General features: G+C 50.2%; 14 protein-coding genes across 14 annotated transcripts; 8 read left to right on the top strand and 6 right to left on the bottom strand.

Annotated features, from left to right (window-relative positions):
• Positions 1–59: 59 nt before the first annotated feature.
• Pdw03_7957 (Aldolase-type TIM barrel) lies at positions 60–1211 on the top strand (the record flags this gene model as incomplete). Its single annotated transcript, XM_014677615.2, has 3 exons — positions 60–334; positions 405–1004; positions 1073–1211. The coding sequence occupies 3 exons, from the start codon at positions 60–62 to the stop codon at positions 1209–1211; spliced, it is 1014 nt and encodes a 337-aa protein (XP_014533101.2).
• A 1428-nt stretch (positions 1212–2639) lies between these two features.
• On the top strand, positions 2640–4010 carry Pdw03_7956 (Aldolase-type TIM barrel; the record flags this gene model as incomplete). Its single annotated transcript, XM_014677614.1, has 5 exons — positions 2640–2684; positions 2884–3007; positions 3092–3241; positions 3308–3774; positions 3828–4010. The coding sequence occupies 5 exons, from the start codon at positions 2640–2642 to the stop codon at positions 4008–4010; spliced, it is 969 nt and encodes a 322-aa protein (XP_014533100.1).
• A 488-nt stretch (positions 4011–4498) lies between these two features.
• Positions 4499–6659, top strand: Pdw03_7955 (Rho GTPase activation protein; the record flags this gene model as incomplete). The annotated part of the gene is made up of 3 exons (XM_014677613.1): positions 4499–5549; positions 5600–5914; positions 5968–6659. 3 exons carry the CDS (start codon positions 4499–4501, stop codon positions 6657–6659), a joined length of 2058 nt encoding a protein of 685 aa, XP_014533099.1.
• Positions 6660–7303: 644 nt separating this feature from the next.
• Positions 7304–8257, top strand: Pdw03_7954 (BZIP transcription factor (Atf21), putative; the record flags this gene model as incomplete). Its single annotated transcript, XM_014677612.2, has 1 exon — positions 7304–8257. One exon carries the CDS (start codon positions 7304–7306, stop codon positions 8255–8257), a length of 954 nt encoding a protein of 317 aa, XP_014533098.2.
• Positions 8258–8776: 519 nt separating this feature from the next.
• Pdw03_7953 (Alkaline phosphatase-like, alpha/beta/alpha) lies at positions 8777–9751 on the top strand (the record flags this gene model as incomplete). The annotated part of the gene is made up of 3 exons (XM_014677611.2): positions 8777–8863; positions 9161–9375; positions 9430–9751. The coding sequence occupies 3 exons, from the start codon at positions 8777–8779 to the stop codon at positions 9749–9751; spliced, it is 624 nt and encodes a 207-aa protein (XP_014533097.2).
• Positions 9752–10522: 771 nt separating this feature from the next.
• Pdw03_7952 (Ferroporti-1) lies at positions 10523–12373 on the bottom strand (the record flags this gene model as incomplete). The annotated part of the gene is made up of 5 exons (XM_066101819.1): positions 10523–10792; positions 10860–11551; positions 11610–11649; positions 11764–11927; positions 12013–12373. 5 exons carry the CDS (start codon positions 12371–12373, stop codon positions 10523–10525), a joined length of 1527 nt encoding a protein of 508 aa, XP_065956902.1.
• Positions 12374–12715: 342 nt separating this feature from the next.
• On the bottom strand, positions 12716–14317 carry Pdw03_7951 (mitochondrial 37S ribosomal protein mS47; the record flags this gene model as incomplete). The annotated part of the gene is made up of 3 exons (XM_014677609.1): positions 12716–13924; positions 13982–14143; positions 14204–14317. The coding sequence occupies 3 exons, from the start codon at positions 14315–14317 to the stop codon at positions 12716–12718; spliced, it is 1485 nt and encodes a 494-aa protein (XP_014533095.1).
• A 371-nt stretch (positions 14318–14688) lies between these two features.
• Pdw03_7950 (mitochondrial 54S ribosomal protein uL4m) lies at positions 14689–15693 on the bottom strand (the record flags this gene model as incomplete). The annotated part of the gene is made up of 2 exons (XM_014677608.1): positions 14689–15540; positions 15610–15693. The coding sequence occupies 2 exons, from the start codon at positions 15691–15693 to the stop codon at positions 14689–14691; spliced, it is 936 nt and encodes a 311-aa protein (XP_014533094.1).
• A 1090-nt stretch (positions 15694–16783) lies between these two features.
• Pdw03_7949 (uncharacterized protein) lies at positions 16784–17384 on the top strand (the record flags this gene model as incomplete). The annotated part of the gene is made up of 2 exons (XM_066101818.1): positions 16784–16847; positions 17104–17384. The coding sequence occupies 2 exons, from the start codon at positions 16784–16786 to the stop codon at positions 17382–17384; spliced, it is 345 nt and encodes a 114-aa protein (XP_065956901.1).
• A 4390-nt stretch (positions 17385–21774) lies between these two features.
• On the top strand, positions 21775–22065 carry Pdw03_7948 (OxaJ; the record flags this gene model as incomplete). The annotated part of the gene is made up of 1 exon (XM_066101817.1): positions 21775–22065. One exon carries the CDS (start codon positions 21775–21777, stop codon positions 22063–22065), a length of 291 nt encoding a protein of 96 aa, XP_065956900.1.
• Positions 22066–22616: 551 nt separating this feature from the next.
• On the bottom strand, positions 22617–23053 carry Pdw03_7947 (uncharacterized protein; the record flags this gene model as incomplete). The annotated part of the gene is made up of 3 exons (XM_066101816.1): positions 22617–22698; positions 22778–22873; positions 22953–23053. The coding sequence occupies 3 exons, from the start codon at positions 23051–23053 to the stop codon at positions 22617–22619; spliced, it is 279 nt and encodes a 92-aa protein (XP_065956899.1).
• Positions 23054–23135: 82 nt separating this feature from the next.
• Positions 23136–24458, top strand: Pdw03_7946 (mitochondrial 54S ribosomal protein mL38; the record flags this gene model as incomplete). The annotated part of the gene is made up of 2 exons (XM_014677604.1): positions 23136–23667; positions 23734–24458. 2 exons carry the CDS (start codon positions 23136–23138, stop codon positions 24456–24458), a joined length of 1257 nt encoding a protein of 418 aa, XP_014533090.1.
• A 173-nt stretch (positions 24459–24631) lies between these two features.
• On the bottom strand, positions 24632–25245 carry Pdw03_7945 (Peptidase S24/S26A/S26B; the record flags this gene model as incomplete). Its single annotated transcript, XM_066101815.1, has 2 exons — positions 24632–24826; positions 24886–25245. The coding sequence occupies 2 exons, from the start codon at positions 25243–25245 to the stop codon at positions 24632–24634; spliced, it is 555 nt and encodes a 184-aa protein (XP_065956898.1).
• A 679-nt stretch (positions 25246–25924) lies between these two features.
• Pdw03_7944 (Peptidase S24/S26A/S26B) lies at positions 25925–26765 on the bottom strand (the record flags this gene model as incomplete). The annotated part of the gene is made up of 3 exons (XM_066101814.1): positions 25925–25956; positions 26018–26473; positions 26549–26765. 3 exons carry the CDS (start codon positions 26763–26765, stop codon positions 25925–25927), a joined length of 705 nt encoding a protein of 234 aa, XP_065956897.1.
• Between the last annotated feature and the right edge of the window lie 220 nt (positions 26766–26985).

Here is a 26985-nt window from a genome sequence, read left to right as displayed (position 1 = left end):
ATTTTTGACCATCAACCCAGGTTCCGACTTCATCAAGACTGAATGCAACCTCTTACATCATGGGTATAATGCGCTTGGAGCTGTTGCATTTCAAGCTCCAGTCAGGCACTTCTACTAGCCTGGAGTCCCGTGTACAACCAACAATGGAGGAAGCGAAAGCGCGCATCGATGCCTGGTATGAGTCCGGCAGACTGTTCTTCCCCAAAAAAAGGATTCGAGAGCTTGGGGAGCAGTTGAAAGGTCTACCCGCTACGGGAGGGAAAATCGTCATCGAGGATCTTAACGGGGACACAATTGAAGGTGTGGTACCAAAGGCCGAAGGGAAATTTGCCGGGTAGGAGATGCACCTTATGCTTGATGTGACTTCTTGCATCCCGACGACAATCCAGGCTGATACTACCTAGCATGAAGCTTGGCATAGAATACAAAGATGCACGACATCTCAAGGATGAGATCGATGGGTGTTGGGGCGTTGGACCGTTAGGATTCTCTCCCCTACAAGTGGTATACTGGAGGTATGATGTGCTCGACGATGAGACCCGTGACCATGAGACCGTAGTTCGGGAGTTTGGAGAGAAGATCCGGATCTGGGAGGCCAGTGAGGCCTGCAAGAAGTTCAAATCGACGTTGTCCCAGAATGTCAGTAGCCATGAGATCGACACTATAGTCGGATTTGCCTGCGGTAGCCTGTCACGGCCATACAACCCTCGAACTGACTACCAGCACGCACTGCTTATGACCCTGAAGAACTGGCTGAGAGAACAAGCTCCGAGCAAGAAGCTCCACTGCTACATCCAGGATCCGATAAACACCTCTGCTGACAAGAAAATTCTCGCCGAATTTGAATTTGACGTGGTTGAGGATCCGGTTGGCTGGGACACTGTCACTGAGCAGTCAGTTGTGCTATCTATAGCACCTAATGTGCCTGTCAAGCAAATCGTCGAGAATATTGCTAGACCCGCTATTGTGATCTGGGCTGCCATCAAAGATGTGGATCGTCACATGTGGGTGTTTTCTTGGACTGTTTCAGGTGTCCTTTTGCCTTCGGTTCCGAAGCTAACATGCTCACTAGCATTGACCCTGATACTTCCCGTACTAGAAAAATGAGGGAGCATTACGATGTGTATGATCTTGGAGACGAGAAGCATTTGGGGGACGCTGTGATCTATATCCGGAAGGAGAAGGTTGTCCCAGTCTGCAAGTCGGGGTGACCCACAGGGTGCCTCGCTGGATATCTTGGGAGTTTTTCATATAGATAGTTGGAAGTATTGAAGTGTGTCATTTCTTTCGTTCTCTGAGCGCGTTCTTTCCAATTTGCGGCTACCAATAGTAGCATCTTCCAAGCTGTATATTGCAACAAGAGTAATTGGCCGCGTTTGCAGCCTCTAGTCTCGAGGACGCAAGACTTTGATGATCTGATTAGTCTTGTGTAAGATTAAATAGGGGAAGTTCTAGATAAGAAGATACTCCGATGTTCCCTTTGGATCTTCTTCTCCTATAGCTTTTGGGTTGTCTAGGATTTCTTTATTTTAAATGACTTTTCGTCTCCGTCTCCATGGATGGTTCTATTACAAGCACTACCTCAAATTTTATTACTCACTTCTTTTCCAACCTCGGAAACCCCATCTAGCGCTTACAATCACTATCCACATGGACGACACACACAATCTAGAGCCCGTCCTGGGAGAAAGAATCTCGTGGTTAGAAGGCATAACCGGCGCGGTTGTTGAGTACAATGTTCATCCGGGGACGGTGCAGTCCTGCCTGCAAAACGCTCCAGACAATTTTGTCATCTTCTGCCAAGGGTCATGGAATTGACAAGGTTACTGGATTCGCCCTTGGCGCGATGTTCTTTCAACGTTTCAATGAGGATGGCAGTCTGGATCGTAGGGGTGGGTGGCGATCTGCATTTCAGCATGTGCTCCTCTTTATCATGACGGAGTAACGACAAGAAATAGACCATAAAGAGGAAGTCTTAAGTAACTCACAGGATCTAGCTTACCGCGAGGTGGACAAGAAGATTTTGGACGAGGCTGGCAGCGAGGTGATTGAAGATCCGCGTGGTTGACTCCAGAAGAATGAGCACTTGATCGTACTCTTAATGGTACTCTTCACGGGTCAGAACAACGATGGATGGTTATGAGCTGCATGGAATTTGACCCTGATGAGGAGATGTGTTGTCGAACATTGTGCTTAACATCCAAAAGTCGGTGGCTGCCCCAACTCCCAGGTCAGATGGAAGATTTTCTTTAGCATGAGTCTTTGAAAGTTTCAACACTTCGCCTTGATATGATTCACTGTTGATGAACCGGACGTCGGTATCACCAGGTATATGTCTACGTCGTGTACATCGTTGATCAAGGATCATTGGAATGTTCCCGTATAGCCCGCGTACTTGCAGCCCTCTCATTCGCATAGAGAAATAATTAATTGCATCTAGTAATCTAATATGAACAGTTAAAAAAAGGAAATTAACACTCGTTAATCAATTAATCTCCTTTTAATCTCTCCGATAAATTTCAATCTGGTTGCGTAGGATCCTTTCCCCCACATCTCGAAAGGCGGAAGACCCTCGACTCGGGACCTTCATCTTTGGTCACGCGCCTTTCGTGCAGCTCATCCTCGTACCTACGCCCCCAATGGCCTCCGAGCGAGCGATCGATCGGGAAGAGCGACAGGGCCTTGTAAGTATCCCGTTTTGCTTTTTTTTCAATTTTTCAATTTTTTTTTTCAAAAGATGGGCGGGGAGATAACCCCTCTTTATATCTGACGTTGAACACTATGTGGGGGGAGGATCGGACATTGTGAACGTGTTTCGGCATGGGTTCACCAGTCACCAGATCTCCTGGGGCATATCCAGATCTTGACTAACGCAGCAAACAGCGTGCCATTCGCGATTTCCTCAAGGCCCGAAACTCCTACGATGTCCTACCACTCAGCTTCCGACTCATCATCTTCGATACATCGCTTTCCGTCAAGGAGAGTCTGAACATTCTGATTCAAAACGGTACGCTTTACGCGATTCCTTCCTCCTTTTCTACAAAGGTGCCGAACCTCAGCTGACTGCGAACCGGGAAATCGGGAGGTACAGGCATCGTTTCAGCTCCGTTGTGGGATTCCAAAGCCTCCAAATTTGCAGGTCTTCTGACCACCTCCGACTACATCAATGTCATCCAATACTATTTTCAGAACCCCGCTGCGCTGGATCAGATCGATCAATTCCGCCTGGACAGTTTGCGAGGTGCGTGGGGTTCTCCCGTGGTCGCCGCATTTCCTGCAGGTACACCCGGCTAACGGGAGTATACAGAAGTTGAAAAAGCGCTAGGCGTGGCACCGCCAGAGACCGTCTCCATCGATCCAGAGCGCCCTCTCTACGATGCCTGTCGGCGCATGTTGGAATCGCGCGCCCGCCGTATCCCCCTCGTCACTAGCGATAGCCAGACCGAGCGGCCCCACGTTCTTAGCGTCATCACGCAATACCGGATCTTGAAGTTCGTCGCCGTCAATGTCCCCGATACGCAGCAGCTACGGCGTCCACTAGGTGAACTCTTGCTAGGATCCTATGATAACGTTGCTACGGCTTCGATGGATACCCCGGTCATTGATGTCATCCACATTTTGGTCGAGCGTAGCATTTCCAGTGTGCCGATCGTGAACTCGGAAGGCGTGGTGTATAACGTATTTGAGTCGGTCGACGTTATCACTTTGATCAAGGGCGGTTTCTACGATGATTTGAGTCTCACAGTTGGGGAAGCACTGAAGAAACGTTCTCCGGTATGTCAATCTCCGTTGGTGATCTCGGTTTCTGATATTTACGTTCTACGCAGGGTTTCCCGGGTATCTACACCTGTTCACTGAATGATGGACTGGATACTATCTTTGATACCATTCGTAAATCGCGAGTGCACCGTCTCGTCGTTGTGGATGAGCATTTCAAACTCAAGGGCGTTCTGACTCTGAGTGATATCTTGCACTACATTCTTCTCGAGGGAGAGAACGAAGAGGCGTGATTGGCTTCGAGTTGACAATGATTTTTTTTTTCCTCCCACACATATTCAGTTTTGCATCGTTTCGGCGTTTTGATCGGCCCTGTTCTGGCTCTTCGAGGGAAAACACAAAAAATATGAAGATAACTTGTGAATTGCCTGGGAACACATGGGCCCGGCGAGGCTAATGTTCTGGGCTATTATTTGGATTTTTGGGCTTTACGAATGTACAGAGATTATGACATGGTTTCCAACCCTGCTCTCTTTCGCTTTTTTGAGGGGGGGCCGAGCACTGGAGCAGAAACAGACCTGGAAGATTCGAATGTCCATTCAAGGCATTATCGGAATTCCAAGGTGGACTGTTGGCTATAGATTGCTGTCAAGGCGCCCCTGCCTCGTGTATCTCAGCTCCTTCCTCGAGGACAAGACCTTGGCCAAGTCACATCCCGAGGCATCCTAATTCTTATTTCATCCCCATCTCTTCCTCTCGTATACATTATCCAAACGTAATCATGCGGCGTCTCAAAATGGTCTTCAGGTCTGGGTCTGAGACACCTAACCCTGCTTCATCTCGTGCTGTCTGGCCACGACGGCGCCAAGGGTCTGAGGAAGACCCATTGAAATCTCAACCAGAAGCCGCTTCGAGTGAATTACAACATGGTGAGCCGACAACCGAAGCAAGACCCAACACTGCCCATAAGCCATCCTCCTCGGCCGGAGTAGCTCTCGTTGACGATACCGAAACTGGGTCGAATGCTCAACAAGCCCACGACACTGGCAAACTTCCTCGATCCAAGAATGGCACTAGGCGTCTGAAGAGAATGGTTGCTCGCTTGCGTGGCAGCTTATCTCAAGACGATGATCCCATCACGGATACACAGCCTCAACCCGCGCAAGAGAGGACCTGCACAGAGAGACCGAGCTCCATACCTTTGTCCTCCAATCCCATTGAGCCCGATGCTGCCGGGAAGTCGTCCACAGCCGTTGGCAAGTCTGTCAGGTTCAATGACCCCAAACAAAGGCGAAAGGGCAGCGGTCAGGCGATTCATTCTAAGGAGTCCAGCCAGACCGAGGACAACGCCTGCCGTGACCCGGCCCAGCGCATCACGATGCCTTTTCAGGAGGAACCTTTCGAGGAGTGGGGATGGCCGGGACTGATGCTGTATTACCCGGATAGTGGCAGCAATGCCCAAACTCATACCCCCGAGGCTTCGGATCCGTTCTCGGATGGGAAGGCCACCGACGTCAGACCAGTAAATCCGGGATCTTCGAGGCATAGTGCAGGCACGAGCCGAGAGGAATCATCTCGGGCTTCTGAAGGGACGCTGGAGCCTATCGCCGAGACTGATTTCGACACACTTGAACCAGTTATCGAGCCAGTTGTCGCATCAGCCGAGCCCGAACATGCGAATTCTCAGAGAGCATGTTCGGCCACCAGCCAAGCAAGTCAAGTAAGTTGGAGTAGCACACTTGACGGGCCCAAGGCGACCTCAGCCTTCAACCAGATGACATCTCAGTTGGGCATCCCAATTACCATTCCAAGTGATGATACTCCATGTCTTCGTACGTTTGTCTTCCCCTGTGGGCATGAATTGCCATTGACGATAGTCTAGCAGTAGAGGGAGATCCTGCCACCGAGGAACAGGGCCCGAGTCGTCGTGGATTCGGGTTGTTGGGGAAAGTTCGCAAGGTGCGATCCAGTTTGGATGCCGACACAACCCCTTTGGCACCCCCTCCAAAGCTACGACGAATGAAAACATTCGCAAATCTGCGCCGTCCCACTCCGATGACTTCGTTGCAAGGAAGATCGATCGAGACTTTGGCCCGTCTGGGAGGACATGGCTATCTTATGCTGACGGACTTGGCCCCCAGTCCTGTGCAGCTGCCGGCGTATCTTGTGGCAACGCTGATGTTTCTGCACAAATATGGTTGGTGGCTGCGTCTTTTACGTCATGACTTGACTGACCCCGGGTTCCTGCAGGTCTGGACACTCCCGAGATCTTCATCCAGCCCGGCGATCTGAAGGCCGCGATTCGCTTGTATGACCACTTTGCTAGCCAGGTGCTAGCGGCGGAGAAAGATGAGGCCAAGATTTCCCTTACCATGCGGGTGGTTGCCATGCCCCCGCTCCGTGAAGATTCGGCGCCGGTATTAAGTGTGGCCTGGGCCTTAAAGGCCGTCCTGGCGGGGCTTCCCAACGGGATCCTCGGGAGTGTCCGACTCTACCAAGTTTTGCGGGCAATGTACTATCACTCCATCCCCAATCACCCCCATCAACTCCGTGTGCCCGACTGCCTCTCCGAGGCGAGCCCAACGACTGCCGCCCGAGTGCAACTTATGTGTCTGGCGCTCATTGCCCTTGCTCATGAGATGCAGCGCGATCTGATCTGTGCGGTCTTTGGGCTACTGTCCATGCTGGTGAATGCGGCGACCACGGTCCCGGACCAACCCGGGATGGAGCTCCGTGATTCAGTGGCGAATCCGAACTTCCACGAGTTGGCGCGGGTGGTTGGACCACTCCTCCTAGGGCCCAGACAAGAGACCCGAGAAGCCTCGCTCGAGGTGGAAAAGGAGGTTGATGATCAACGCGTGGCAGGTTTATTGCTTAATAATTGGCACTTTATGCACCGACAATTGCAACACTGGACAAGTCGACGCTTTGTGGTGGGGTAGGGAGTCCTTCCTAGAGGGTGTTCAGCGTGAGAAATCAGGTCCAGCTCTCTGATTGGATTTTCGAACACGCTGTATACTTCTCTCCCCCACTTCCTCTGCACCCCAATTCCTCTGTGTTATTTTTTTTTTCTTTTGTTTTTAACGGCTTTGAATCCTGTTGGATCCCATTCTTTTGGTTTTGGTTTTTCTCATCTCTTACTGTTTAATTCTAGTTCTAGTGTCTGGGCATGGGGGTTACTCAGGTAAAAAAAAAAAAAACGGTGTCCAGTTAGAAACAGACAATTCCATTCCCTTGATATCTCTGGTTTTGGTTTTTTTTTTAAAACAAATCTTTTCAAACTTGACATTCTTTCTATCCTTTGGGGGAAACACTCAAATCCCATTTGCCATTCGCCCGGATCTTCTGGACCGCAGGAAGTCTTGTCCGACCGTGGCTCCAACCAGGTCAACCGCACCTGAACTTTTTCATTTTCTTCAGGCACCAAACTTGATCAAAAGAGACCTTTTTCTTTTTCTTTTTCTTTTGCTTTTTTTCTGATTTAGGGTTCTTAGGGCAAAGAGGGTCCTTTTCTTTCTTTCTCTTCCATGTTTGAGAATATCTTCTTTGGAAAGCTTCCCTTGATATGTCTAACCTTCACTCTGCCATGCCAGGGCTACCAGGGTTACCTGGCCTAGCAAACATTACTGATCCATCACCATTCACTTCCTTTGCAGGTGATTTCCTCGGTCTTCCCATTCCAGACGACGAACTCTGGGGATTGAGCCCCGTCTCACCAATGGCCACGGGCTGGGACAAAGATTCGGCAGCATTTGCCAATTCCGCACTCGAGCGGGACCTCAAAAACGCCCAGGTCCGAAATGGCCAACCAACCCCGCCTCCATATGACGAGCAAGGTCGCGATCTCTCCCGAGACATGATGGAACATGCAAGCAAACGACGGCGCGTGCGAGAATACAACACCGCAGCTGCCAGCCTCAGTCCCGATCTCGACGATGCCCCGCACGAACGCGCCAAGCGGGCCAAGTTCCTCGAGCGGAATCGTCTCGCGGCAAGCAAGTGTCGCCAGAAAAAAAAAGAACATACCCAGCTGCTGGAATTTAACTTCAAGGAACAATCGGAGAAGAAGGAGCAGCTGATCGCGGAGATTGCCCGGCTACGATCGGAGATCCTCGGGCTGAAGAATGAAGTACTGAAACACGCTCAGTGTGGAGATGAGCCGATTAGACTTCACCTCGCTCAGATGGTCAAGAAAATTACCGATCATGATGGTGCTCCGTCTGCAGGTGCGCTGCCTGATTCGCCCGTCAGAATCTCGGAGAACAATCCCTCTGTCTCCCCGCTCGAATCCAACCCCGCTCCGGTTGCGACTGCTATGCCTGTGCCTGTGCCTGTGCCTGTGCCTGTGCCTGCTCCAGTGGCGCCGGCGACGATGTCGTTTGGCTTTGATGATCCCTTGCAACTGGAGCCGGCCGCTGCGGCTGCTGCCGAGGCATTTGAGCAGCAGATGCGTCGCGAGTCGGAGACTTCGCTGGTCTCAGAGGGGTCTTATTCTTTCTCGGCGGAGGATACCTCCTTTGATGATTTGATTAATGTGTGAGGCAGGCTAGGAGTGGATGCTAATGTGATCACGACTTTTTGTTTTTGTTTCTGTTTTTTTTTTGTTTTTCAAATGTGGAGGTAATGGGGGCAGCAGGTCTGTCTGGCGTTGACTGTGGATCTTTGAGCCCTTTTGATTTGCGATCCAGTGGGAACTGGAGGGTGTCTGGCGTTTTTGATTCCGACTTGAGCAAACGGATCAAGCTTTTGGTATTCCGTTCCGTCGGGGGTTTTTTTTTTTGTTGTCAATTCTAGCTGCCTTGAAGGCGATTGGCTAGGAGGTGGATTGTTGCTGTGGGCAATGGCCGTGCCTGGGTTGTATCTTCTACAGCATGGCAGATGGAAATGAATTGGTTTCTATCGATACACTGTGTTGATCTGGTAGATAAAAGGTCAAGATATAGCTTAAAGACCAGACCTTCTAGCGGTTGACTGTCACAATTCCCGGAGAAAGGCCTATCTCCAGGCTGTGGACAAGACTGGACAACGGCCACAGTGACAACCATCCAACTCGCCATAGATGCCGCGCCATCCAACAGCGGGCGTTTCCCAAACTGAGCAGACTAAAACACCATTTAGAGAAAGGGAGGAGCATGGAGGATTTATAGTGGGTATCTTCAGGTGGAAATAAATCAAATCATAGCTGTCGTAGCAAGTGCGAAAGGAATGTAGAGGGATGTTTCTGGACGTCCGTCACTGTACATCTCAAGGTCCACGGGGACCTGACGGATCTTCACTTTTGTACTTCGTAGACGTCCGACATGGCGTGATTCCACCGTCATTGGCTCAAGTCTCTTTGGCTAGTCCCCGATCGAATGTGGATACTCAATCCCCGCATTGCTTGCCGGCCAGATGGGCGATGCTTTCCATATGATGCTTGCTGAGGTCGGAGCTGCGAGATGAGATAACCAATAACCACACCCCCTCACCCTTTCTATCATCCAATGAATCTTTCCACCAACGACAACCAAACGCCCCCAACTTCCTCGGCATCGTCGCCGATGACCTAGGTTTCTCCAATGTGGGCTGCTTCGGCGGAGAGATCCGCACGCCTAACATCGACCAGATCGCCAACGAGGGACTCCGATTTACAGACTCCCACGCCGCCGCAGCATGCTCGTAAAGCTCCTCTGCCCCAGACCACCAGCTCCACCCAAGCTCACAAAGTCCCAGCCCCACACGCGCCATGATCATGACCGGCACAGAGCATCACATCGCCGGTCTAGGCAACCTACTCGAATGGACCAACATCATCTCCAGCCAGAATGGACCTCAAGGCTCGACCATGAGCACCGCGCCGCAGCGCGGCATGCCCGGGTACGAGAGCTACCTCAACGAGAGGGTCGTGCCACTCCCCGAGATCCTTCGCGACGGGGGATATTTCACATCATTCTGTGTTGATCTGCGGCCGGCAAACATGCTTGCCAACTCGAACCCCCGACGACTTACACCTCTGGTTTGGCGTCGCAGTAGCTACCGGCGAACCTCACACTAGACCGTTGCATTCCATTTATTCCAGATACCCTCACCTCCACTCATCGATGGGGCCTCAATCTGCTACGCTTCAGATGTGCCAACTATGCAGGACAGCTTGTCCGACGCAGGCGATCCCTCATTTGAAGACCAAAACCTGCTGCTACTGCACTTTCGGTCCATTGATCCGCCGGTTGCTCCTTTTGCGCCCATGAAATATCGAGTGGAAGGATACGCGGCCAGCGCTGCCAGCTCATGCATAAGATTTGAGTCCGCTATTAGATGCTTTACCTTGCTATGCCGATGTCCATAAAGCGATAATGGAAAGGAAAAGATGGCCCTGGGCACCTACTTTTTAGAGTATCCAGTTCAGAGATACAAGCTTGTATTCGTGGCGAGGTGACAGAGTCCACACTCATCGATTTCATGATCGTATCCGACATTAAGCAGGTCTCGGTCATTTGCCGGTGGCATGGGTCAAGCTGCTAGGTGTCGAGTCCTTGATTGCAGGCCGAGATCGCGATCCTCTCCCTGCGCTTGGCCATCATCCCAGATCATCGCACACCTCTGAAACCACCCGATATACAAACTTCCCAAACTTGTCACCTAACAGCACCAACATAGACCTACACGGAAGAAAACAGCATCGAAGACCCATTCCTCTTTCTACTGGCTCATTGGCAGGCTTTTATAACCAGCGGTCTGCTCGTCCGCTTAATTTTGGTGACGAGCTCATGCATGCATAAATTTTCTTATGAATTGTGATGCCAAAACCTACATCCGCCCCAAGGTTCTAAACCGACTCAGGCGCTATGCTTCGGTATCCCGCTTTTTCACCACCCATACACCGTACACGATGCAGCAGATGCCCTCGTTCCTTGCGCACATACGCCGCAAAACAAACAGCAGCAACCGCCACAGCCCCAGCACTGATCAGCACGGGATACCCGAACTGCGCCGGCAGCGGGAAAGCAATAGTCGAAGCAAAAGAAAGCATCTCGAAAACATTCTGCAGCGCCATTTCAGTCGCAGAGAAGCGGGCACGGGCATGTTCGTGAATCTTCTACAAAACACCAGTCGGTCAGTCCATGCGCGATCCACAAGCCAATCATCCAGAAGAAGCCACTTACTTCCTGCACAAGAAACTGAACCGACAAATCGAATCCCCAAAGCCCAACACGACTCAACGCAACGCCCACAATCAGCGTACCCGCCACGAACTGCGAGCCCGAGTCCCACGAAACAAAAGCCACAGCGGCAGCAGCCACGCAGAGAAACTGCCAATTCAGGAACCACAGCCCGGACCGAATGGGTCCAATCCGGTTCATAATGATCGGCGCTGTCCATGTACCGGATATCTCGGCGGCTACGGCACCGATACGCATGTAGCTGACCTGTAACGAGGTAAAGCCCGCGTGCAGCAGGTAAGTGACCATTGTTGCGCCGAAGGATAGGACTGTTAGGTAGAGCAGACTCAGGGCGAAGGATGCTAGGAAGACCGGGCTGGCGATGTACTCCTTCCATGGGTTGAGTGATTCTGGGAAGGAGCGGAGGATGCTGCGAGATGTGTGATGGTGGGGATCATCGGCGGTCTCGCTGTTTAGATCATCTGCCTGCGGTGCGGGAGATTGCATCTTGGTCAAGGCGGGGACTGATCGGTAGACCTGGGCTATGGCCATATATTCAACGAGCACGGATGCGATGTTCAGAGTGAAAACTGTCCAGATTGCGTATTGGGTCGAGAGGCTGTCGATCAAGGAGATGAAGACTGGTGCTATGAGCTTGCAGAAGAGATCGATTCGTCTCATGGAGGCATTCAAGTCTGTCATTGGATCGAAGTTAGGGAATGTAGGAGTCTCAAGTCGCTTCGGGCTTCTCACCTTGTCGAGGGACATTGATACTTTCCGAGATGACGATTGCCTGGTGTCAAATTATCAGCGATTGAGATCTCCCAGGATCAATTTTTTTTTTTTTTTTTTCAGATAGGACGCAGGGAAGAATCCAGAGAACCAGAATACGATTTCCTGTACCTACCCAGTCTCGTTCCACAGCCACCGTATTAGCTGTACTGGCCAGTTTCTCCACACAAGCCAGCAAGCCCTGTACAGCAAACAAGGCAATTGTACGCGGCCAAGAGTCCGTAGACAAGGTCACCACGAAACACAAGCACGAGATCGCGACAGGGACTCTTTGCCACACTGTTCCTCTTGTTAGCCATCGGCCCTGAATGACAGCACAGCGAAATTTAACACAGTGAATTGTCCAAAGACACAATCAACCTACCAATAGAGTGCCTCACAGCTACAAGCCGGTCTGAACTATCAACTTGCGCACCGAGCCAGGAGGATAGCGCGACGGTTGAGAACGCCCGCACTAGAGCGTACATCGAAGCGTATAGTAGTGTCCCTGGGAAGATCGAGGCGAGGAACAGCACGGCGCCAAATTCGAACATGCGTGAGTTCCATGCTGAGAGTGTGTGTGAGATGTATAGGCGCGTGAGTACGGAGCGAGCTTCTAGTGCTGGGCTATCATTTGGAGATTGTGAAGTATCGTTTGACAATGTCGGTAACAAAGCGCTGGAGGCATTGGGGATACTTTCTGATGAGCGCCCGCTAGGCTCTGTGTACCTGCTCTCAATCTCCATCTAGAAGCGCTGCTGGCAGTTTGCAACAGATATTCAAGGGTTTGGTTGAAAGGCAGTGTGGATTTTGATGGGAGATTAAGTTGGGGGACGGGTCAGCAATGCCGAGGGTGGGTTGAGGACCCATTTTAGATAGTGTGGGGTACAATGGTGTGATTGACAAGTTTTAGATCACAAATGTCCTCTAGATTTGAATCGACCAGTTCAATATCACTGTTCATTTCCAGTTCAAGATCAACAATTGCAGATTCAGAAGATGCGATAAGTGTTTTGTGGTATGCGGGCCGCCAATAAATTCTAATACACCGAGCGATAAAATTACAAGCTCTAGACGGTATCCCTCTCTTAATTCACCCACTTGAGTCCTTCGGGAGATGATGTCGTCGTCCGTCGGGCAATCACCTCGACGACTTTTCGGCGCACACCCTCGCGGTGAGCGTATTTTTGGAGGAAGTAGTCGACCACGGGTCTTCGCGATGCGTGACCTTGACGCACAACCTCCTCAATTTCTCTCTCAGAAGGAAGAGCGAAGTGGGCATGAGGGTAGTATTTGTAATCTCCCTCACTCAGAAGCGCGAGGCGGGACTCGCCGTTGGGGATCTCGAAGAAGTCATCAACGGTTTTATCCGAGACCTCTTTGAGAGTAGCGGGCTGCCACTCGGCCTGGCGGGCAGGCTTGGACACCAGACGGGCCTTGACACCCTCGACGAAATCAGGGTGGCGCATGAAGTTGGCAGCAATCTCGTGCTCACGCTGGAAGGTCTCTGAGATGGTCCACTTCTTGCCAAGACGCATCTGGCGCAAGGTCACCTTCAGAGAAGTCGGGGAGCGACCTGACAGAGTCTCCAATGTCTTTTGTGCCCACTCCTTGTGCTCAGTTTCCATCTCCAAAGCCTCGATGATCTCTTCCATAGTGTTGAATCCGAAGCAGCGGTCAATGGCAGTACGCAGGCTACCGGCCATGAGCATAGGCTCCTCCTCAAGCGAAGGGAGGCCAAGGGAGAATTCAGCCATGGTCTTGTTCACGATTTCCAAACGTTCGGGAAGCTCGACGTGGTCGGGGAAAGTCAGCTCGGAAAGACGCTGGGCCACACTGCTCAGGACGCTGGAGTGCAAATAGTGTGTGGCAATGCCTGCATACAGAGCTTGAACACCCTTGAGGCGCTCCGAGGTTAAAGCCAGGTATGTACCGGTCTCACCATCCAGACGAGGAAGGAAGAACGAACCACCAACGTCGGGAAAGAAGCCAATGGTGGTCTCGGGCATAGCAAAAACGGTACGCTCAGTCGCAATTCGGAAGGGGGCGTGCATGCTGAGGCCAACACCACCACCCATAGTGATGCCATCCATAAATGAGATAACAGGCTTTGAGTATGTAGCGATCAGGTGGTCGAGGCGGTATTCAAGTCCAAAAAATTCTGTCGATGCTTTTTGTCCTTCCACTCCACTCTCATTCTGCAGCGCCAGGGCAGCAACGTCGCCGCCTGCGCAGAGAGCCTTGGTACCGGCTCCGGAGATGAGGATGATGCTTGCAAGATGAGATTTCTCCCACTCCTATTCATCCAACGCTTAGTATGATATGTTTCTGAAGTTTCAGGTATCAATTCTAACCTTCAATCGAGGAAGAATCTTGCGAGCCATCGACCCATTGAGGGAGTTGAGTTTCTTGGGTCGGTTGAGCTCAACGCTGCGGATGCCGTAGATCGAATTGAACAAAACATCGTCGCGCTCATCGCCGGGGAGCTCTTTGGGGATAGCAGGGGAAGTCGACAACTATCATGAACAAGCAAGTAAGCACTGGGTGTCGGGATTCTCTCCGAATGGGGTGTGTACCATAGCTGCTGCCCGAAAGGCAGGGTTGGTCACCTTGGCGCGTAAAGGCATCGCTGAAGGAACGCGCGAGATCCAGCTCGGCGACGCGACGCGATTGAATTGTCGAAGTAACATTAGAACTAGAATAGGACGAGAACCAGAGAAGGGGGTTAGGTGGTGACAATCAGGTGTTTCTCCGCTTTCTTTGACCTCGGGAGTTTTTCGCTGGATTTTCTTTCCGCTCCGAGGATCAACTCTCCGCCCGTTACCGACAAGCACAGAGATACATACTCCGTACATTTCAGCGACATCACCTCCAATTGATGTCATTCTTAAGACTAAACAAATTGATTTTGACTTAAGTCTAATGCGAAAAACTAGTTAAGTACCACTTATACGTTGTAGCACCTAGGCCAGCACCGAGAAGTGACAACGTTCGAAGTATAGATGATCTATTTGTACACAGCTAGATAATGCCAAAAACAAAGAAACAAGGATTGATACAATTAAAAGTTCTTCCATGTAGCCTTCATGCGGCTAAATTCCAGCGGATACACCTTCTCTCCGTCTGCTGATGGTGAAAAGAGAGTGTCCACCTTCGCCAAGTCCGTCGAGTGGGAAAGCAGGATCTTGTGCAACGCATTCTTCTCAATAACCAATCGTGCTGTCTCCAAGACATTTTTCACATCCAAGTCCTCGACGCTGATAGTTCGTGCATGGTTGCCGAACTTTTCGACCGCATCCGAGAACATCTCATTCGGCTTCAGTGTAACGAACGTAGACCGGCCCTTCTGATACCAGCCATGGGCTTTGACGAGATTTCTGATGAAGAACGGACTAGCAGCGTCATCGATACCGATGCTGTTATCGATAACAACCAATTCGCCGCGTGAAAGTCGGTGGCTGAGGGCAATGCGCCAAGCTTGGTCGTAGATCTTTCGGGGCAAATCGGTCGAAAAATCACGAGGATGGGGTCCGAAAGCGACACCACCACCTCGTCGAACTGGCGACATCTTATCACCCGCACGCGCACGACCGGAGCCCTTCTGCGCGTACAGCTTCTTGTGACTACCGTGCACATCGTCCCTCCACTTGGTGCTGGCTGAACCTTGTCGGGTGCTGTCACCCTCGTAGATGACTGCGCGGTGGAGAATGTCGTGACGTGTGGGCATCTGAAGTAGCCTTCGGGAGTAGTGGACCAGGCGCTGGGGTTCCAAGTTGGGCCACCTGTAGGTCATGACTTGAACAGGGGTCTGGCCCCCTGGTCGTTGTGCTTGTTCGACCTGGACGGCATCTTTAGTTGCCACGAGGGGTTGTGTTGTAGCGTCTGTTTCCATTGAGCGCGTGAGGCATCGTTGCTGTATGATTCGATGCGCTGTCAGTAAATTCGTCCTAGGACCCGGCTGTAGAGGATGGATTGCACTAACCGTCACCTGCTTCGGGCCTGACATGAGTCCACCTGAGCTGCGTGATAGCAACCTCAGCGACCGAATAATGTCGTTACCTGCCATTGCGAAAGTGACTGCGTGATCGATGTGTAGGTTGGTGGTGTCCGTAGTGTTGAATGGAGCAAAAGTTGATCCCGGGCGGTGGGTGCTAGCAGAACGTGGGCGCTGCGTTGTAAAGACACAACAGAAATTCCATAGGTACGCCTTACGATGGAAAGTCCTAGGATAGTGAATTTTTCCCGCACACTATTAAATATTAAATTAAATAACTGAAAACATACAATACAAATATCACACTAAGTAGCATGGATTTATTGAAGTTCTTTTAGATCTTTCACAGGGGGTAGAAAATAAATAATAAAACTGTCTAATAGGCTTCCGCAAAGCCCACAGATTTTAGCCTACGAAAGCCTATCCGGGCCCAATCAAGGGGTCTTGGCGCCTAAAAACATACGAAGTCACTACTAACGTATTTCACTACCGAGCTGCGCACCCCACCCAAGAGATAGAGAAGGTAGCATCTTATTAACTATCTAGGATATTAAGAAGTAAGAAATCAGCGCTATTAGCGAAGTAGCGTGCTGTTAAAACGTACCTGATTTAACACCCCAGATGCGCCTTCGTAGGACTACCTTTCGGGCGAAAACCCACGCTAATTACTCTAAATTAACTAAAATCAAGACAAATCTCTTTAAAAATAGAAAATCTCTTTAGATCTACGTATGGTAGCGCTCCCGGCCCGGCGCGGTGGTTGTCAGGTTATCAGGTTGTCAGGTTGTCAGGTTGTCAGGTGGTATTTTACTAGTCGCTCAGATCACAGACGAAGGAGGCCTCCCTGGCCCTCCAGGGTGTACCTATGGTCAATGCTCACGTTGGTCTAACCAGTTTTTCAACATAGGGCTTCTATTTAGTGTTGAAATATAAGGTATGTTTAATTAGGTTATCCCGTTTTAACATAAAATTTATAGTATCTATGTAAGCGGAGTTCTAGGGGATAAATTCTTATGTACTAGTCATTTACTACTTAGTTAATGAAAAATAACTCGAGAAGAGATGTATATATATCGTATACTATATATTTCTACAACTACTACCAACCTTTAGATTATTACCACTACAGCGTATAATTAATCTACCCAGTAGAAATACCGCAATGATCAACTTAGAGAGCTTATTAGCTCCGAGCCTATTTGTCACGGTGCGAACCGTGATGCTTAGTAAGAGGAAGATCACGGCACGTGATATCCGACCTGTTTATCTGAACTTCAGTTCTAGATCCTGTTGTAGCTCTGGGAGCTACGTCTTGTATAATAGCCTGCCCCTGCCTGTACCTGTCAAGTGGAATCTGATCTGTTACGATCTGTTCCTACCAGTCATCTCCTATCATACCGTCCTGCCAGCCCGCACCCTGACACTACGTAGCTCCTACCCCTAGGAGTTGACTGTCTGAAAATGTCTGAACCGCCCTGAAAGCCCCCGAACTGAACTCTGGTAGACCCGGTCCTGAGCAGACCGCTACCACCCCGCCTGTGAACGGAGTCACTACAACCACTCCACCTGAACTGCCAGACCTGCCAGAAGAACCGCCTGCTACCGCTGAAGTCCCGCCTATTATCACTTTTCCGCCCGACATTGCCGATCCACCCATCACCGCTGCCCCTGAAAGAAGAGTCCGATTCATCGAGAACAACCTGCCCGAACCACCATCTACGACCAAGGATTTACTGCTGGAAGCCTACGACCACTCCACCTGAACTGCCAGACCTGCCAGAAGAACCGCCTGCTACCGCTGAAGTCCCGCCTATTATCACTGTTCCGCCCGACATTGCCGATCCGCCCATCACCGCTGCTCCTGAAAGAAGAGTCCGATTCATCGAAAACAACCTGCCCGAACAGTACAATCTATTCTGGAAGCGTTAGACAAGAACGCTAGCCGTCACCCTGAGATTACACTTGCCGACTGCGAACAAAGAGGCAACTACCTCTACTACCGGAACCGCTTATACGTCCCTGACAACGATGAACTGAAAGCTGAAATACTGCGCCTATGTCATGACAAGCCCACCGTGGGACACCCTGGCCGGTCGAAGACCTATGAACTGCTGTCCCGAGAATACTACTGGCTTAGAGTATACCAGTACGTGAGCGACTGGACCAAGAACTGCCATACCTGCCGCCGTATCATCCCCGCCCGAGAAGTCCGTCAAGGGATCCTGAGACAACTGCCCGTACCTGAGAGAGCCTGGCAAGATATCAGCATGGACTTCATCACGCACCTGCCCCTGAGCTACGGTTACGACGCCATCCTAGTCGTGGTAGACCGTCTGACCAAGATGAAGCACTTCATACACTGCAAGGGAACCTGCAACGCTGAAGAAGTCGCCCGCCTGTACACCCGTCATGTCTGGAAACTGCACGGCCTGCCAAATACCGTTGTATCTGACCGAGGACCCCAGTTCGTGGCCCAATTCTGGAAACACCTGACAAAGCGCCTGCGAATCACCAACCTGCTGTCAACCGCTTATCACCCGGAAACTGATGGCCAGACTGAACGCGCGAACGCCGTACTGGAACAATACCTCCGAGCGTATGTGTCCTACTTACAGGATGACTGGTAGGAACAGGTCGTAACAGATCAGATTCCACTTGACAGGTACAGGCAGGGGCAGGCTATTATACAAGACGTAGCTCCCAGAGCTACAACAGGATCTAGAACTGAAGTTCAGATAAACAGGTCGGATATCACGTGCCGTGATCTTCCTCTTACTAAGCATCACGGTTCGCACCGTGACAGTACCCCCTCCCTTAGAGCCGAGGCTTGTGCGGGTATCTTCGGTGGAAGTTCCGTACGATCTCGCGGGCGTGGTCCAGGTATTCAGCAGGCTCTTCTTCATACTAGCAGGCAGTTCGAGCTTGTAAGCGTGTGCGCTTATAGCTTCTAGGACCTTAAAGGGGCCTAGGTTCTTCCAGTCCAGTTTCTTCTGCGGGCGGAGGGTTCGGATATTCCTGGCGTTCAGCCAGACCAGTTGTCCAGAGCGGTATCGGCGGGCAGGGGCGCGGTGACGGTTCGTTTGTTCTTCGTATCGGGCTTGTGCGGACAGTATCTCGGCGCGGACGTACTCAGTCAGTTCTTGCATTCGTGTAGCGAACTTTTCCGCGTCTCGGGTCGCAGGGTGACTGCTAGCGTCCTTGTCTAACGCTTCCAGAATAGATTGTACTGTTCGGGCAGGTTGTTCTCGATGAATCGGACTCTTCTTTCAGGGGCAGCGGTGATGGGCGGATCGGCAATGTCGGGCGGAACAGTGATAATAGGCGGGACTTCAGCGGTAGCAGGCGGTTCTTCTGGCAGGTCTGGCAGTTCAGGTGGAGTGGTTGTAGTGACTCCGTTCACAGGCGGGGTGGTAGCGGTCTGCTCAGGACCGGGTCTACCAGAGTTCAGTTCGGGGGCTTTCAGGGCGGTTCAGACATTTTCAGACAGTCAACTCCTAGGGGTAGGAGCTACGTAGTGTCAGGGTGCGGGCTGGCAGGACGGTATGATAGGAGATGACTGGTAGGAACAGATCGTAACAGATCAGATTCCACTTGACAGGTACAGGCAGGGGCAGGCTATTATGTCAAACCTCAAATACGGCCTCCCTAGGCCATAAACAGGAACCTTGGTTTTTGTTATGGTCTAGTGGAAAGTACGCTGTATTTCGTTCAACATAATAGCCTGCCCCTGCCTGTACCTGTCAAGTGGAATCTGATACGTTATGACCTGTTCCTACCAGTCATCTCCTATCATACCGTCCTGCTAGCCCGCACCCTGACAGTGTTTACACTATTTATAGTGCTATAGCACTGTAGTACCGAACCAGGTGTCTGGTGCTGCCGTAGCACTGGTGCTGCGGGACTTGTAAGGCCTAAGTAAACCTAAAAACAATTAATTTAAATCGTATTAGTGTGAATACATAACTATAATAAATACCTAAGTTATTACATAAAGGCTTCTAAAGCTTATTTCTAACCCTAGTTAAAAAAGTGATAGTAGTATTATGTTATTACATATATAATTAAATTAATTAAAAATATAGAGAAAAATTGTATAAATAATATATATCACAAGGTTAAGAAATTCTGCTTACTAAAAAGGCCTATAGGCGCCCACGACGCCCGGGGCCCATTTCCCGCTTATACAAGGCCCGTGGGCAATGCCCACCCGCCCGTCTATAGGCGATATCGCAGTCTAGTTGTAATACAGAAGGTTTACTAATATATGATAACACCAGTTAGTTAATGCCATTTAACTAAAGTTATAATTGGATTAAGAAATGGTATACATTGCACAATGTCTCCAATGGTAGCTATAATGACGCAGTAAAGAAGCAGTACAACAGTGGTAAAGGACTGATTGTTTAGTGGAAATAAAGCAAAGTGTGTGGATACTGAGAAGTGGAGAAGAACTGAGGCAGAAATGCATAAACACGTATTTTATTATGACCCCGCCTACCGAACAAGACTAGTTCCAATTAGGTAATTTTTCAAGTTCACTGTCAGTGGAGTAGTGTAGTTACCGTCGGTGGGACCTACCTTCTTAACTGGAACCCGGTATTGTACCATTGGTTTTGACACAATCTATTGGTCGTCCCATGCATTGTTGAAACTATAGATTTGTGTCACATCATATCCGTCCCTTTGCTAGTCCAATTTATACGTCATTGTTGCATAGTATGTACCTACTCGCCCTTCTCCTCGCTTTATGGAAAACCACAACTTTTGAGAAACACACCAGAGACACAACCACAGAGACACAATCACGAAGACACGGGCACAATGATACAACTACAAAGACACAAGCCCACCACCACAAAGACTTGATGGCTAGCAACCTCCTTAAACATGCTGAAGAAGCAGATACTTCCACGCTACACACTATCGGGCATGGGTTTTGCGGCACCGTTTGGGCATCTGAGGCTGGTTCCGCGTTCAAAAGGGAGGATGGTGGACCTGATCGATCTTTGAGAAACGACTTTGAAATGCACCACCGAACAATCCAAAGCTTCCAAAAGATCCATACCCTACAAATCAAAGTGCAGATTCCGGCATGCTATGATTTTATCACGATAACGGACCAGAAATGGTGGTCTGTAAATCATCGGAAATTTCCACCAGGCTATACGTCACCATGCAATATGATCCAGTCCCAACGTATACCTCCTTTCTCTGATGCTATACGACAACTTATTATTAAGAAGTACTGTCCACCAAAGATCATACGAGAGATCACTGCTAGCGATCCTAATAAGGACTGCTTGGTAAGGCCTTACCTCGGCCGAAGGCGAACACGAAAGCCCTATACCACGTCGCAATTCATAGCGTTTTCTCTACGGAACTTCCCACTTTATCTTGACCAATTCGAAGAACTGGTATGATAACGAGCGATTTGAGCCAGTACGTAAGAGCTATGGCCGAAGCTCTCGCTACAATGCACTGGGTTGGCGAGATTGATGGGAATGATATTGAGTTTGTTCTTGCACCGCCTTACAAGGATCCTCTTAAATGGAGTATAATGCCCTTGGAGACCATTCGATATGGGTTCTAGACTTTGATTTATGTAGGAGGATGACAATGGATTCAAAAGGAGTGGAATAAGCTGCTGCTGCCTTTTGGGGCAATGATCCTTATTATCCCCGGCCAGGCATTGAGAGGGATTCTTTATTGTGGATTGTTTTTCAAGAACGTTACCTCTAAATTAGTGAAACATACATTGACATTTTGAATGAGCCACACGAGGCAGAGAGACGCGCTCTATCAAGGCAGTTGATTTAGTTGGTAGAATAGGAATGGAAGGCGAGGCAGATGGGAATGGAAAAAGAGAAGAAAGCAGATCTGAATTAAGTTCACAAATTTCAAGCTTGAGTGTTTCCAGGTTAGCATTGATGCGTAAATGCTTGTCCATGATATAGCTTAATGTCCCTAACGTAGAATCTCACATCCCCATCACAACCCTTCGTTCTCAACTCCCACCTTCGATACCACAACTGACGTTCAACCCTTAAACAATCTCGCTTCTTGACACTGTCCTTTGCCTAATTCTACGTGAGTATCCTCGACCCCTACCTAAGGCCATTTTGAAGCTGAGTCTTATGTGACTTAGAGCCCACGATGTCTTCCCGCAGAGAAGCCCAGAAAACCGACGAGACCGTGGAGTCACGGGTCAGTTACCTAGCCGTTGCAATCGAAGGAAACCTCCAGCTTGAAAAAAAGCTTGAAGAAGAAGATTCTACTCCACAAGACCTCCTTCGTCGACTACTTTCTGCTAAGTCTGCAATCTCAACAACTTCTTCTTTTGCTAGGGCCCAGCAAGCAGCTATTGGCACTAGAGCTCCATTCCGAGAGATCGGCATCGGCTCTACAGGCAGAGTATTTGGGCAGCCTGGAACCCCGTGGGCGTAAAAAGTCCTACTCCTTGACCGCACAGAGAAGCTCTGGAACAACTATATTGTACAACTCCGGGTTCAATAAAGCTTCGATTTACTCGGGGAGCTTGCTACTTCGTTAGAGGTGCATCGACCTGCCTGGTTTTCAACAAAACCTCAATGTTATGGGAAGAGAATATAGACTGGTTTCCCGACGAGTCAACGTTTCCTCGACGGCCACGAGAGGTCTTTTGCATGGAGCAAATTTTTCCTCTGCCTGATAAGATTAGACATGCCCTGATTGATGCGTTCTGCAACCCGGCCATTGCCTCGAAAGTGAAAGCAGACCCTGCTGATAAGGACTGCCTCGTCCGTGCCCTTTTAGGACGCAGGCGCTTCGGAGTATTACGGCCAGGTGGGAGCAGGTTTTCCTCGCTTAGGGACTATAAGCTCCATGTGGACCAGGTCCAAGAGCTGGGCCTAGATGCCGAAGAGTACGCGAGAAGCATGGCAGATGATCTCGCAATCCTGCATTGGCATACTAAAATCGATACCATGGACATTGATTTTGCATTGGGCGGCACCCTTCTAGATCGCAATGCTGTGCGGCGTGTACTGCCACTCAAGGATGTAGAACGGCTTGTCCCTGACTCTAGCACGTATGAGCATACTACAAAGGCCGATCCCAATTTCAAGAGACGAAGTGTTAGTTTATAGATTATGGACTTTGACGCACGTAGTCCTATTACCAAGGATAATGCAGGGGTTCAAAAAGCCGTGAAAGCCTGGTTCGAGACGGATCCCTTTTGCCCGCGGCCGCATTCGGAAGATGAATACATGCAGAACTTATGGATGATATTGTCAGAACAATATATTGCAACTGGCTGAAAAAAATTGCAACTGGAAAGACGTCTCGGGTCTTACCTGCAAAATTCATCGAGGGGATCATGGGTGAGTTTGCGCACCGTGCAACTCAGGCAGGGAGCAGCAAACGGCGCCACTAGGACGGTCACGTGACAGGTCATGTCCGAACAGAAAAAGTTCCCCGGGAAGACAACAACGTCGGATCCTCAGCCAAACCCATCATAAATCTCTATCCTTTGAATCATGGTCCACTGCGAACGGGCTTCAAAGCCTCTACTCCAATGCCTTCGCAACACCTACTCTAGAGGCGTGGCTGGTGTCCAGCTCCAAACACGAGCTTTCCAATCGACTGCCAGCGTTCGAGAGCCCGAAGCTGAAACTCCGAGCAAACCTTTCCACAAGGCACCCGATCCCTCTCTTGTGACGAGTCCTCGTCTTGAAAGACGATTGCTCCGACAGGGAACTGCCCCCATTGGATCTCGTCGTCGCCGTGCCGCGCTCCAAGATTCAGAAAACCTTCCTTTCGAACAACTGCCTTACCAATGTTTCCAAGAAGCCCGGAAGATTTTGCTTGCGGACCGCGAAGAGAAATTGAAGGAGATCGAGACAATGAGGCAACGCCTTGCCAGACAAGAGGCTTTGTCTGTCGAGGAGGCCGGAGGAGCAAAGGCGAAGAAGTCCCGCGTTACTGCGATGCAATTACACCTGGAGCGCCTCAAGGTTTTGGCCGATATTAACGACCCCTTGGTCAAGCGAAAGTTCGAAGATAATGAAGGTAAAGGTCTCTAGATGAACCGATCACGTTGAGATGAGCCTAATTGTTCGATATCTGTTAATTCAGGTGACATGTCCAAGCCCATCTACCGCTTTTTGGCCGACCGCAAATGGCGCGAATACCGCCGCAAGATTCTCGTCCAGCGTATCACCCAGATGAACGTCATTCCTGATGTTCTGCCTCACTGCGACCCCGTCGTCGAAACAAAGTTGTACTTCGGCAAGCGACAAGTCCAAGCCGGCGAATTTGTCGAAGCAAAACTCAGCACAAGCGCACCTAAACTCGACGTGCAAATCTTTGAGGGTGGTGAAAAGCTGGTCACTATCGCAGTTGTCGACCCTGATGTCCCGAACGTTGAGAACAATAACTTTGACTACAAGACACACTTCCTGGCCGTCAACGTCCCCATCTCGGCCACCTCCACCAAGGTCGACCTCGCGCAGCTTTTGGAAGATTCCCAGGTCGTTCTCCCCTGGCTACCGCCCGTTGCTCAGAAGGGAAGTCCCTACCACCGTCTTTCTCTCTTCATTATGGAGCAGAAGGACTCCCAGCCTCTCGACTTTGCCGCCGTCAAGGCTAAGGAGAATAACCGCGAAACTACCCTCCTTCGCACTCTCCAGTCCCGTTACCACCTCAAGGCCATCGGTGCTCACCTATTCCGTTCCCAATGGGACGACACGACCCTGGAGGTCATGAAGGAAATTGGATTCGATGGTGCCAATGTGGAGCTGCGTCGCAAGAGAGTCGAGCCTCTGCCATATAAGAGACGTAACCCCTCTTCGTTCCGCTGATCTCGTTTGTCTTCAAGCCTTTGTATTGTACAATTTGATATATGTATGAATATGCACACTGTTTTAATCCCTTCCAACCAAACTCCATGCGTATGCTTAAACAAGTGGACCCGAGTGCCAGGCGTCGGCAAACTGTAATCCACTTTCCTGGTATAATGTACACTGTATAATCCTCAAATGTTCTGAACGTTCTGGGAATCCAGTTGCGCCGGTTGCAACGGATTGGTCACCCACTCCATCTTCGACAGAGGCCATACCCTAGCAATGATCTTTCCATTGATGAGACCCATGGGAACTGGACCGTAGTTCCTCGAATCCCTAGACCAGGGAAGATTGTCACCGGCCAGAAAGACGTGACCTTCGGGGATCTGTATAAAGATCGCAAGTCAACAATTGAATCCAACCGGAACCAAAACACACAACCCACCTGAATCATATTCCCCTCCTTGCCAACACCCGTACTAAGCGGCTTGTCTTGACAGACAAAATCCCCAGGCATTCCAACTACCCGCTTGGCCACATGCACGCCTTGGAAGTTCGGGTGGCCATATCGTACGACGTCTCCGACTTTGATTCCTTTTCCATTGCGGTGGACGCGCGATATCAGGAGCCAGTCGCCTCGCACGTCGAAGGTGGGGTACATCGACGGGCCCTCGCTGAGCTGGACGGTTATCAGATGCTCCCAGATCAGCGCGCAGGCGCAGAACGTGCTGGTGCCATTAAGCGCGAGCCGGCCAATGGTGCGCAGATTGGTACCCTGTATTAAAGACCGAATTAAGTGCTCCATTTGTGGTGAATTGGAAGCATGGTCTTGCTCAGAGCGAGCTGCTTTAACTGTTCCGCAGTTGATCGTGATCGGTCATGTGACCACACGGAGCCTTTTAAGCGCGTTTTTTTTGGCTCCACGTCTTCCTCTTTTCTCATCATCACTCAATCTCTGTGTCATGAACCAGTGATTGAAAGAATCTTGCCGTCGTGTTGAATTTGATATCCAGGAGCCTTCCAGCTCTATCAGCTGCCCATTAATGTTTGGGTGCTGGGCTGAGAAGGACCTGGATTTTTTTAAATCTCGATTATTCTGAGTGCCTCTACTCTCACTAGAGCTGCTCCAACAGTCGATTAATTTTACATTGACTCCCCATACCCCTTCCACCTACCCCCTATCCCTCTCGGGATGTTCGCTTCTCCAAATGCTAGAGCTTGCCGTCGCCGAAATACATAACCAGGACGAGCACGTGTGGACAATGAAGCAAGATGAACACAACCAGGCAATCTTGTCAGATAGCCTGTCCCCCAGTGTGTCTCACTTTGACCCCATTTCGTTATGGGACTGGGTTCTTGAGACATGCATAGTGGGGAGACATCTCAGTTAGACAATTCCTAATCATTTTCAATTACTCATGCTCTCTCAAGTTCTTAAATAGCCTCCTTGACGCAACATCAATGAGAGTCTTTTTCTGCCTGAATCAAAGTGACTTTTCGCACCACGAATCAGCATCTAGGAACCTCGTCAGTCGAAATACAAACAAGCAAAGCCAAGTAACAAACATGACACATACCGGGATGCTTCTCAACCGGCTTGATGCCCTCCCTCTTCTTCGCCTTCTGCCGATGATCCACCCCATACCTCTTGTTCCGGTCCTCCAGCAAAGAATCCAACCCCGCAGGATGCGCCATCTTCACGCTCTCATTTGATACAAAGCTACCCATCAGCTGCGGCGGACCTAGAGGCACAGGGTCTCCACGATCAACCTGCCAAAAATGATAAGTCTTGCCATAGATAGGCGCAACATCGTGCATCTCTGCCGTTTCGGCAGCTTCCCACACAGCATCGGGCACACCAGCCGGTGCTGGCATGACCAGCATGCCGCTGTTTACCTCGAACTCGTGTGTGTGCCAGAGCTTACGCTCTTCGGTAGGAAGAGTCGCGAAAATCCGGGGCGAAACCATGTATTCCACGCCGATGAGGCGGGCGTTTGGCTTGGGCGAGTCGTAGACTAGGCACTGGCGGATATCTGGGTGAAATATTAATGCTCGGCTCGTGGATTATTCGGTTGCTTTGGCTCCAAACATGGGATGTTGCTACATACCCTCTGTTAAATGAGTGCAATAGTGATCGGCCTCGACACATCGGGTTGGATCGTTGGCGTAGATGTGGAATGCATTGAGATGTGCGCAGATTTGTTTTACGGGCGTGAAGTCTTGGATCATGGCAGCTCCGCTCTCGAGGACTCGACTCTTCATTGTCCGGGGATCACCTGGGAGTTCATTTCCATTGCCGCAACAGGTCTTTCCGGGGGTTGACATTTTGTAGCCGACTATTGAGTTCGAAGGGTGTATTCGTGAATTGTTAATGAGTGTTAACGGAGTCTTCAAACGACACACAGGCTGGAACTAGTACTTGAATAATTACATCCGGGCAAGTTTCCATTTGACGTCACAATGATTGCTTCCTTTTTGGGACTATTGACGATTACCCGTGGACAGCTACTTGGAAGTGACTATGTAGTTGAGGAATTCGGTGTAT

This window comes from Penicillium digitatum, chromosome 3 (genome assembly GCF_016767815.1).
Source record: "Penicillium digitatum chromosome 3, complete sequence".
NCBI lineage: Eukaryota > Fungi > Ascomycota > Eurotiomycetes > Eurotiales > Aspergillaceae > Penicillium > Penicillium digitatum.
The sequence above is the reverse complement of the archived record's forward strand: the minus strand, read 5'-3'. Positions and strand labels throughout refer to the sequence as shown.